This window comes from Scyliorhinus canicula, chromosome 4 (genome assembly GCF_902713615.1).
Source record: "Scyliorhinus canicula chromosome 4, sScyCan1.1, whole genome shotgun sequence".
Classification (NCBI taxonomy): domain Eukaryota; kingdom Metazoa; phylum Chordata; class Chondrichthyes; order Carcharhiniformes; family Scyliorhinidae; genus Scyliorhinus; species Scyliorhinus canicula.
Window position 1 is genome coordinate 59,058,148 of NC_052149.1, and position 11,562 is coordinate 59,069,709.

General features: G+C 48.6%; 1 protein-coding gene across 1 annotated transcript; it reads right to left on the reverse strand.

Moving 5' to 3' along the window:
* Positions 1 to 319: 319 nt before the first annotated feature.
* Positions 320 to 2,251, reverse strand: foxd2 (forkhead box D2). Its single transcript, XM_038794310.1, has one exon. The coding sequence runs from the start codon at positions 1,919 to 1,921 to the stop codon at positions 863 to 865; it is 1,059 nt and encodes a 352-aa protein (XP_038650238.1). The 5' UTR covers positions 1,922 to 2,251; the 3' UTR covers positions 320 to 862.
* Positions 2,252 to 11,562: the final 9,311 nt, after the last annotated feature.

The window sequence follows — 11,562 nt, forward strand, 5'->3', positions numbered from 1 at the left end:
CTTGACCCTTGAGTTGAACTAAACTGGCGCCTGAGCTACTTTCCTCCGGCACGGTTAATGAGAGCAGTGTCATTTCTGTCATAAACCTGGAATTTACCAAATAATCCAGCAAACTCGAAAACACGCACTTTTTTTTGTTGTTGGACATTTCCATTGTTAATATCATTGTATCTGGCAGAATATGACTAACTTGAAGTGTAAAGTATTAACGCCATCCCTCCGCGCTGTGAAGATAATTGCAAATCGGTAGCACACTGAGTTTAAAAAGTAGGTTTGCAATTTGATGTGCAAATATTATATACAAATGCATGTCAAGACATTTTTCAGAGTTCAACACATTTATTAATTTACACGAAAGACCTGATAGACATTTAAAAACAAACAGCACTGTATCATTCACAGGCATCCCTTATAAAATAGAGCAATGCACAACCCAACGGGACAGCAGGCTGGAAGTGCGTGCGTTGTACATCTTTCCTATATCTATATACAAATAATTACAACAAAAAAAATCAGATTAGGGACTAGACTTTAAAGATAACTGAAATATTAAAAAATCATTTATTAATTTTCCTTTCGTCAAATTATTCCATGAAATTTACATCAAAGATCGGTTCGATAATCCTGAGTGTTCCTAACCGTCCTTGGACAGTGCTCGAACAAGATAGTGGATCAAAAACGTTCAGTACACTGGACACAATAAAAGATGACATTAAGAATTCAGTATTCCCCACGCATTCATTGAATTTTACATATATACAAATGATAAATATATTTTGTCTTTTTTTTCCAGAACAGAAATATTTGTGTGGTTCCAAATATTCAAAAATGTATCATTCCTACCTGACGCGGGCCGAGACATTTAATAGTGACAGGTGTTAAGATTTGTGAGTTTACTTGTAAAGTTCTGTCCAGTCTGTGGAACATTCTCGTGTGTTAAGTTCAGCGGGTTCTGGGACTGTGTGAGTGCCGGAGTTAACATTGCCAGTACCTGGGCTTGACTTCCAGTCGGGGTTGGATAGGGCGACCCGGGGGCATTCGATGGAGCAGCCCCGATGATATTGTCTATGGAGAAGGAAGGCCTCGACTGGCTGGGGTCGGCTTTCAATCCTTGCAGGCTGGGTAGAGTGGGACTTAGCTGCGGGTAGAAGGACTTCCTGGTTAGGTCGCCGCCGTGTAAAAGCGAGGGGATGGCTGGAGTGGGGAACATTGAGGCTGGAGGTGGCACTGCGCAGTGTGGCGATTGGAACGGGAATGTGCTCGGTGAAGGATGGTGATGGGGGTGGTGGAAATTCTGCAGCTGGATGCCATAGCCGCAGCCATAGGGTCCATATCCAAAACTGGGCAGGAAGCTGCTGTGCTCTCTCAAGATCTCGGACGGTTGCTGCCTTTTGAACCGTTTTCTCCGGCGTAGGAAGCTGCCGTTGTCAAACATGTCTGCAGAGTCCGGGTCCAGGGTCCAGTAGTTGCCTTTGCCGGGATTACCCGGCTCCCGGGGGATTTTCACGAAGCAGTCGTTAAGAGACAGATTATGTCGGATGGAGTTTTGCCAAGCAGGAAACTTTTCTCTGTAATATGGGAAACGGTTGCTGATAAACTCACAGATTTCACTGAGTGTCAGTCTTTTCTTTGGGCTCTGGAGGATAGCCATGGTGATCAGAGCGATGTAGGAATAAGGAGGTTTAACCAGAGCACTCTTACACAGCTTGTCACTTCCCCGGATTGTGCTGGCATCAGATCCGCTGGACAAGTCCGGCGACTCCACATTCTCACAAGGGTTTCTGCTCAGGTTATCATCGGAATCATTGTCCGAGGGGAAGCTGCCATATTTCCCCTCTGTGCCGTTCATATCACCGACCACATCAATATCCGTATCCTCGGAGAGCAGAGAATGATCAGACATATCGGCACCTAGAGTCATTGTTGAAGTGATCGGCCCAGTTTCTTCAATGCTTCTGTCGGTAGGAAATCTCCAGTCTCCCAGACCCCCCTAGCGGAGTGGCTCAGAATGGCTAACAGAACAAGTCGCTATCAGGGATTCCGCAGCCCTTTCCAAGAGGTCTGTTCTCTTTATTTCTCATCGACCACTTTGCAGATTGCTACAGTAGTTTGCTTCTCCGTTGGTGTTGTTATCACTGTCTGGCCGGGTCCTATTACATACAAATGCATGTGGGTTGGATATGGCTGCCCAGCCGATCGAGGCTGGCTGTTAAGTTTTTTTTTAAAGTTGGCCGGGTTGAGGCAGACTGCGGAAAGCTCTTCTCTCCTCAATCTGCTGCCAATAGACATTTATCCGACAGGGGGCGTCACGTGGCTCTGACGTCAGGGGCGAGCTGGGTTCTCTCTAGGTGAAGAGCCCCGGGCTCCTCTTAAAGGGACCAGCCAGAGATCACCCAGTGAAACTTCAATCCCAACAGCAAGATCATCCAGCCTGTAATTCACATTAGAGACCAGAGATCACCCAGTGAAACTTCAATCCCAACAGCAAGATCACCCAGCCTGCAATTCACATTAGAGATCAGAGATCACCCAGTGAAACTCTAAACCCAACAGCAAGATCACCCAGCCTGTAATTCACATTAGAGACCAGAGATCACCCAGTGAAACTTCAATCCCACCAGTAAGATCATCCAGCCTGTAATTCACATCAGAGATCAGAGATCACCCAGTGAAACTTCAATCCCAACAGCAAGATCACCCAGCCTGCAATTCACATTAGAGATCAGAGATCACCCAGTGAAACTCTAAACCCAACAGCAAGATCACCCAGCCTGTAATTCACATTAGAGATCAGAAATCACCCAGTGAAACTTCAATCCCACCAGTAAGATCATCCAGCCTGTAATTCACATCAGAGATCAGAGATCACCCAGTGAAACTTCAATCCCACCAGCAAGATCACCCAGCCTGCAATTCACATGAGAGATCAGACGTCACCGAGTGAAACTTCAATCCCAACGCAAGATCATCCAGCCTGTAATTCACATTAGAGATCAGGGATCACCCAGTGAAACTTCAATCCCAACGCAAGATCATCCAGCCTGTAATTCACATTAGAGATCAGAGATCACCCAGTGAAACTTCAATCCCACCAGCAAGATCACCCAGCCTGCAATTCACATTAGAGATCAGAGATCACCCAGTGAAACTCTAAACCCAACAGCAAGATCACCCAGCCTGTAATTCACATTCGAGATCAGAGATCACCCAGTGAAACTTCAATCCCACCAGTAAGACCATCCAGCCTGTAATTCACATCAGAGATCACCCAGTGAAACTTCAATCCCACCAGCAAGATCACCCAGCCTGCAATTCACATTAGAGATCAGAGATCACCCAGTGAAACGTCAATCCCTACAGCAAGATCACTCCGGCTGCAATTCCTATCTTTAATCACTGCAATCACCAATATTTTATATCCTATGATTTAAAGAATGTCACCGATTTTCGCTATTTATTAATCGAATTGTGTCCGTACAATGTTTTCCAGGACGCGACTCTATATCGTCAGTTCCATCCCTAGGTTGCATTATCTGACGTTCCGTCCAGTCGAGATTCAGTAGAACGCTTTATTGAAACACACATTGCATTTGACTGGTGTCAGGTTCTTACAGCTTATTTTGTTCAATTAAAATTGCCAATTCGACTTTCCATTGGCTGGTGAATTTACTGAATAATGATCTCGGCCACCTAAAACAGCTTCTGTAATATATACTTTACCCACTTTTTAAGCTAGCTCTCTCGTCAAATATATGGATTTCCTAGCGTGGGAGGTTATAAGTATCCCCATCTATTTACCAATGAAATGCATGAAGAATAACTCCAAGGATTCAACTAGCTAACTGCGGTAGGTTTATCTGTTTGGTAACAGGAATGGTTTAACATGCTGGACATTTTAAATTGATGTGTACTGTGTCGGGGGAAAATGAGCAGACAACTTTAATTGTGAATGAACAGAAAACAGCAAAGGGAAGCCGCGGTATTACAGTAATCTGACAAATCGGTTCACTTTCAGCTTCCTCACCACAGCCAGTCCAGTCACAGCTCATAAAATAAATCAGCTTCAGATTTATTTCTGAGAGACAGAATATCATTACTGGAACCCTGCTCCACCTATTATCTTGAGGAGCTTTCCCCATCGTCACCGAACATACACATTCGGTGTGAACAATGCGTTATGGCCGCTGAAAACAATATACTTTTTGTAATATTTGCAATCCCAGATTGGTTGAAAATGCGCCCAATTTCAAACGCTGCGTCCTTTTTGAAAAATCACCACCTTCTTTGCAATTTTATATCCAGATTAAACTGGATTCATACATCGCCGTTTCTCCTGATACATTCTCAAATGCAACACTTGCCGGATTTTCCAATATTGCCCAGATGTTAATTTTGTGCTGGCTACGATTCAGAATTACATGTGTGCATCTTGGAAAACATTATTCACATCACTAAGAAGCATGGTCCCGTTTCTTCTTAGCGGTTTAAGGCAAGAATTTCAAAAAACGTACATTACAACCACAAAATAGATCATTCCAAACTTTTATTGGATCCAATCAGAACTTCTCCAAGTGATGCCTGGTGTGGCAGGGTAGGTTCTGGACAATCGGAGTAAGGCCGCTAGCTGCTAGTCCTCGCTGTTATATAATAAATCTTTGCAGATCCTTGTAACATCATGTTACCCGCAATGTTCCACAATTATGGCAATGAGCTCCCTCCACATTTAGACTTGACTCGCCGATCTATTTCGAGCGGTTTAAGATCATTAAGAACTTCAAGCGAAATGCTATTTCCTGGAATCACATCGCCTGCTCATTTTCTTCATTCAAACTTGCATTTTCAAAGGGCCCATTTGATTCCCAACGTTTATGTTTCAAGATAGTCTATTAGTGCACAGTGCTGCTACACAGGACGTAATGTGGCTGCATAGCTCAATGCCCACACACGGTTTAGCTGCTTACGTTATCGATGTTAAACGTTCTTGCCAAACGCATAGTTTTTCTATGTGTGTTTACTGTGTTGGGAATTTGGACATATGAATGATTTGTTGAAATGAGCAGTTTGATCCCGCCTGGCGCTGGTTCACGCTGACAGCAGAATGGTTTTGAGAACCAGTGCAGATATTCATCGTTTTGCTGATGTACATTTTCTGCAAGTGACCGGAATGGCATGCCTTCCCCCGCGATCACCAATTTGTAATTCAAGAAACCGGGGCGAGGTTTAATTGTATGTAAGAAGTGTAGTATTCAGCATATAACGTTGGTGTGCTGCAACAGGTGCTGGGCTGGCATGTTCCTGGTAAAGCAACAGCAAGCGTGGACAACAGCTGTCAATTCCAAATGCCAGTCAATTTCCAAATTCCCAACAGTTTGTACTTTCTAAATGATTATGTGATCTCTCCTGTTGATTTCTAAAGCATTCCACAAACACATTGAAACACATCCAGGGTGATTTAAACTAAACACACAGATGATCACAAGCGTCCCTAAAGAAACTCCTGTGCTTGCAAATAAAAACTAAGGATTAGGATACTGTCGCTACCAACATCAACTATATAATCTCTCACCTAATTATTTACCTGTCCGCCAACTATTCCTGCAGTACGCGAAAACAGGGCACCTCAGCTAGAGCATATATAATTGCATGTACCCAACATTTAAAAAGTGATTTAAACAAATAGGAAGGAATGCAATGCAAAGGCTCTTTGCTCAGTAATTTCAGCAAAGTTATTTTCTTGCTTCGATTTTCCTAACCTGTTGAATGGGAGCCTATTTATTAAGTTCATTGACCTTTAACTCGCAACATAAACGACAATATCCCTGACGTTTTCTCTCTGCCAATGTGATTCCGGGTAAATCTTAACGAATTATTTGTGTGTAATCGTTTCAAAGGAACAAAGGTCATTTGTTTTTTTACATTGTGCAAGCAACAGCCTCACGCGTCAGCCTGGACTTAGTTCTGATAAATAAAAATATTTTAAAGGAATTTTATTTTGCATCAGAATTTATAGACGGATTAAAATATGTTTACCTAAATCCTTTTTCACGAAGTTTAAGTGCAACAGCCTCAATGGTTTGGTTGCGTATTTCGAGCGACAGAGGATACTAAAACCTCTCCAATTGTCAACATCGAGTGGACTCCGCGTGGATTTAAGATCCTGATAACTTGGCACGGTATATCTGCTTGTCTTTGTCACTTTCGACCATGATCTATCGGCATTGGACACAACACGACCCAACACGCTGCAGACTCGCCCCCTACATGAAGGTTCTGATCGTTACTTTCATGTCTCGGTGTCAAAAACCAACTCCCATTGAGGGAGCCTTGCTACATTTAGTCGGCGAGAGCCAAATGCGCCACCTACTGTCCAATGTGGAAATAACAACAGTCACCTTCAGAATAATAATCAGCAGCGAGAGGGGATTGCACTGGCAGCCGGGGGTGACCCCTCCGTTCAGTTCATTCAGTGGAAATAGGAGAGGCCACCATCTAATAATAACCAACTTCATCAAGCACCAAATTCTCCTGTAAAGCACCTCACCAAGACAGGGTGAGATGCATCAGAGGATACTGAGGGGAAAATGGAAATGGTGGAGGCATTGGCCACAATTTTCAATCCTCCTTGGATAAACGTTTGGTGCCAGAGGACTGGAGAATTACAAACGTAATCCCTTGCTCAAAAATTGTGAAGAAAGCACAGCAACCCCAGGTCAGTCCGTTCAACCTTGGTGGTGGGGAGGCTTTTCGAAAATACAATTTGGGACAAAATTATGGATGGCTTGGGCAAATGCGAATTAATTAAGGAAAACCGGGTGGATTAGATGAGGGCTATTCGTGCTTGAATATTTGATGATGTAACTGAGAAGTAGATGTGGGTAATACAGTTGATGTGGTGTACATGGACTTCCAAAGGACATTTGATAAAGTGCAGCACAGACTTGTGAGTAAAGTGAGAGATCATGGAATAAAATGGACAGTAGCAAGATGGACATAAAATTGGCTAAGTAGCTGGAAACAAAGAGTAGTGGTTGTTTTTAGTTGGCCTGGAGGAAGGTTTTTAGTGGGGTCACTGTTAGGACCCCTGCTATTCTTGATTTCTTGATATATGTTAATCTAGCAAGGGCAGTTTCATAATTTGCAGATGACGAAATTTGGAAGTATTCTGAACAGTGAAGTTAGTATTAAAATTCACAAGGACATAGGCAGGTTGGAATGGGCGCACGGTGAAACTTTACCCAGAGAAGTTAAAAGTGATTCATTTTGGTAGGAAGAATGTGGAGAGACAATATAAAATAAACAGAACAATTCTACGGGGCTGCAGACCTGAGGGACTTGGAGGTGAATGTCCACAAATCATTGAAGGTTGCATAGCAGTTGTGATTGTTGTTAAGAAAGTTAAATGCAAGGCTTCCCAAACTGTGGGTCTGCATTTGAAAAAAATCCTTGGCGCGATTCTCCGTTTCAGAAAGTAAGTGTTGACTCCAGGATAGAATCGTGGACTGAATGGCAACAAAATTGGTGCCACACCCAGAGCAATTCAACAAGCGTTAATGGGTTAGCACCAACACCACGTGGAACACGAGCGGTTCCAATGAAAAATGGTGTCAGATTCTCCAGGGTCGGGATTGGCACTGAAGAGACTGACAAGCTGCAGCTGCATATTAGCACTCCAATCCCCACACACACTCATCCCAGCAAACAAGATGGCAGCACAGAGAGCAGCACCCCGGTTCATGTACTCTGAGCTCGACACCCTGCCAGACACCATGGAGGAGAGGCAGGCTACCCTGTACCCTTGGTTGGGAAGGAGGTTGCCACCCACTGCCGTACACCGGGCCTGGGCTCAGGTGGCAGACACCATGAGCGCCGTGGGCCCCACCACCTGGGCTGGCCATCAGTGCCGCATAAAACTGCAGAACCTCCTCAGGGCGACCAGGGTGAGTAGACATTACTGTGCCACTGGCACCAAACCTCATCCCACCCACCCGTAACCCCCTCCCCTCCCGGAGGGTGACCAGACCTCCCCCCGGCCCTACTACTCCACTTATCAGCACCCATACCGGGTGCCCTGGTCACAAAGGCCACCAGCTGCCCACCCCCTGGGCTGCATGCATCCGGCTGCCTAACACTGTGCACGTTCTGTCTACCCCCCAGACACGATAAGGTGGACCACAACAGCCGGGAGAGGGAAAAGACTGGAAATGGACTGCTGGACCTGTGGCCCCTTACCACAGCGGAGTAGCAGGCACTGGACCTGATTGGTGGGCCTGGAGAGAGGGCAGTCGCCAAGGAGGAGGTCGGCATTGGGCGAGAAATTGAGACGCCGCTGAGCTGCAGTTCCCCATGGTACATGTGTCCCCAGCCCCATTGCCACCCCCACACTCCCCTACATGACCACCCACCACTCCAACCCACAATCCAATCATGTGTCATGCCTTATAGAATCACCTGGCAATGAGGCAGGCCCTTCTGGTGTCGAGCGGCCCACCCCCCAGCAGATATCAGCAAGGAGGAGTAGGACACGGCAGCGACGGGAGCCCTCAAAACACAGCCCGTGACATCCTGGAGCACTAGTCCAAGATGACACTGACTTCCCGTCATAGCTGTCTCCAACACCTTCCACCATCCTAGAGACACTCACTTCAGTTGGACACTTTAGAGAAGAGGCTCCTGGGGGCACCATTTGATCCACACCACACACATGCTGCTGTAAGTCAGATGGAGGGAGGAACCTCGAGGGGGTGGTCAGACAGCGGCTAAAAATCCAGGGACTAGATGCCATCCGGATGAGTTCCGGGCTTCTGGAAAGGGCAGGCTCATTAATAGTGGAGGTGCAGACACAGAGCCGAGGACTAATTGAGGGGCTGTTAGCAACAATCCAGCACCTGCAGGTGCAATTGGAAGAGTCTAGCCCCGTGCAGCAGCAGGAGGCAGTGCCATCCATGCCTGCCACCCAGGCCAACCCTGCAAGTGTGGCATCCGCGGTGAAGGCCTTGGGGGTGAAGGCCATGGGTCAGGATGTCCAAGGCCAGGGGCATTCTGTTTGGGTGGTGGCTGAGGCACAGGACATGGCTACCATGTCACAGACAACCATGTGCCAGGGCCAGCTGGACATTACAGCGATGGTCCAGAGCGTGGCCCAGTCACAGCGGGTCATGGCTGAGGGCATTGGTGGCATTACCTGAGCGGTGGCGCACCTGAACCAGACACAGAGGGTGGTGGCACAGTCACTAACTCATGTGGCACAGACCTAGAGAGAGGTGGCACAGTCACTGGCTGGTGTGGCACAGACCTAGAAGGTGGTGGTGCATTCACTGGGTGGTGTGGCACACTGTCAGAGGCAGGTGGTCCACCTCCTGTGCTCCATGGCCGAGAGCATTGAGACCCTGGCTGAGACGGTGGCGGGCCTTCAAGACTGGCAGCGCCAGGTGGCGGGGGTGCCTCAGGGGATATCTCCACATGCACCCCCATACCAAGGAGTAGCCTGGGGGCCATTAGGCCCCCACTCCCCCCGAGGGAGGAGGAGGTGATGGGGCCTGTGCCTGTGACTCCTGCAGTGGTGGTGCTAGAACACCACAACACCTCTGACTGTTCCCTCCTGTCCCTGGCAGATCTGATGGGCAGCCGGCAGAACAGAGTGGCACCATGACACTGGGACACCCAAGCAGCAGCCGGGCCCATCCAGGCCCAGTCGCCCCAGAAGACGGCTGCCAAAGGGGACCTAGAACACAGGGCAGGAATAGCAACAGGCTGCCCCCACTTCTGACAGACCACCTGGGGATCTACTGGGTGTAGCATTGGGGCCAGTAAGGCCAGAAAGTTAGACATTAGTTATGTTGGATCAGGTACAGGGCACAGTATAGCATTAGGAGCTAGAGCACAAACCTGTCATATATGTTCACCATTTCACAATAAGCACATGTTAACAACGTTTAAACCTACCTCGGTGCTCTGTCAGAAGGATGTAAGGGATAGGCTGGGCCAGGCTGGCTGTAGAGGTTTGGGAGATTCTGGACAGGTCCCCACTCGGCGCCTGGAAGGGCCCCATTGCATAAGGTTCAGGGCGACCATCACCTTGACCGTCATAGCTCAACACGTCGGTGGCAAAGGGTATATGGGTGGATGTTGTGGGTGAACCTGGGCCAGGAACCCCAGTTCAGCCAGTGCTCACTGCTCCCATCCCTCTCCACCCCATACCCCCTACCTCCCCGCCTGCCACACCCCACAGAGGGAATTTCACAGGGGAGAGGGGGGTGGCACTGGGAGGGTGTTCATGGGAGGGGGGGAATGGGTGTTCAGCCGGGGCGGGGGAGGAGTATATTGGGGGTGGGATGGGATGTCTGTGCCGCTGGCCAGCCCCATATTCAGTGAACCTGGAAGTGATAAGAGATTCCTGTGAATGTCGGCACAGGCACACATATTGTGCAGCCTCCCATGCCTGCCCGGGCCACATTTCCTGCCCATCCTTGTAACCCCCTGCATCCTCCTCGTCGGACAAGGCCTGGCGTTCGTCCTCCTCCTCCAGCAGGTTGCCCCTCTGCTGCACGATGTTGTGGAGGATGTAGCAGGCCGCCATGATGTGGGAGACTCTTACTGCATCTTCGGGATGCCAAAGCACCGCTCAATCATACCCCTGGTCGTGGCACGAGTGTCGTTGTGGCAGGTCTCCGTGTCGGTCCATGGCCTCTGGATAGGCGTCACTAGCCATGCCTGCAGCAGATCAGCCCTGTCACCCAGGAGCCAACCCCTCAGCTGGGGGAGTGCCTTGAAGAGGTCAGGAAATGTTGAGAACGCCATGATGAAAGTGTCATGCACACTGCCCAGCTATTGAGCGCAGACGTAAATAATGCGCATCTCATGGTCACACACCAGCTGTACGTTCATCAAGTTGAACCCCTTTCAGTACCTGAAGACTGGCCAGTTCATGGGCCAGTTCTCATAGGGCGACATGCATCCCGTTGGACCAGGGGCATCTTGGTGATGATGGCAAACCCCACTGTCCGGGCATCCTGGTGGGCTTGGTCCACATTGAAATTCATATATTGTGCATTGTTGCACCTGCGCATCGAGGTCTGGGACATTTCGGGCAGGTCCCCATTCGGCGCCTGGAAGGATCCCATTGCGTAAAGGTTCAGGGCGACCGTCACCTTGACGACCACTGGGAGTGGGTATCCTTCCCCATTCCCCAGTGCTGCCTGGTGGGCCATGATTCGGCAGATATGCTGTACGGTCCCCCTGCTCAGCGGGAGTCTTCAACAGCATGCCCGGTCTGGCAGGTCCTCAAATGACAGGTGCTGCTGGTACACATGAGGCTTCATGCTGTGCCTCCTTCCAACCTCCTCCTCGTTGGCCTCTTGGGTGGCCGGCTCTCCATCTTCACCGGCTGGCTCCTGTTCCTCTGGGGCAGGCTCCGCTGATTCAGGATCCTTCCCGTGCAGCTCCAGCTCATACAGCCTCAGTGCATCCCCCAAGGCTGCAGCGATCAGGATGAAGGCCACCATTCCTGGGTGGTTTCCGATAGCCATTGTGTGCTGCCCATGCCAGCGGTACGCTCTGCCACCC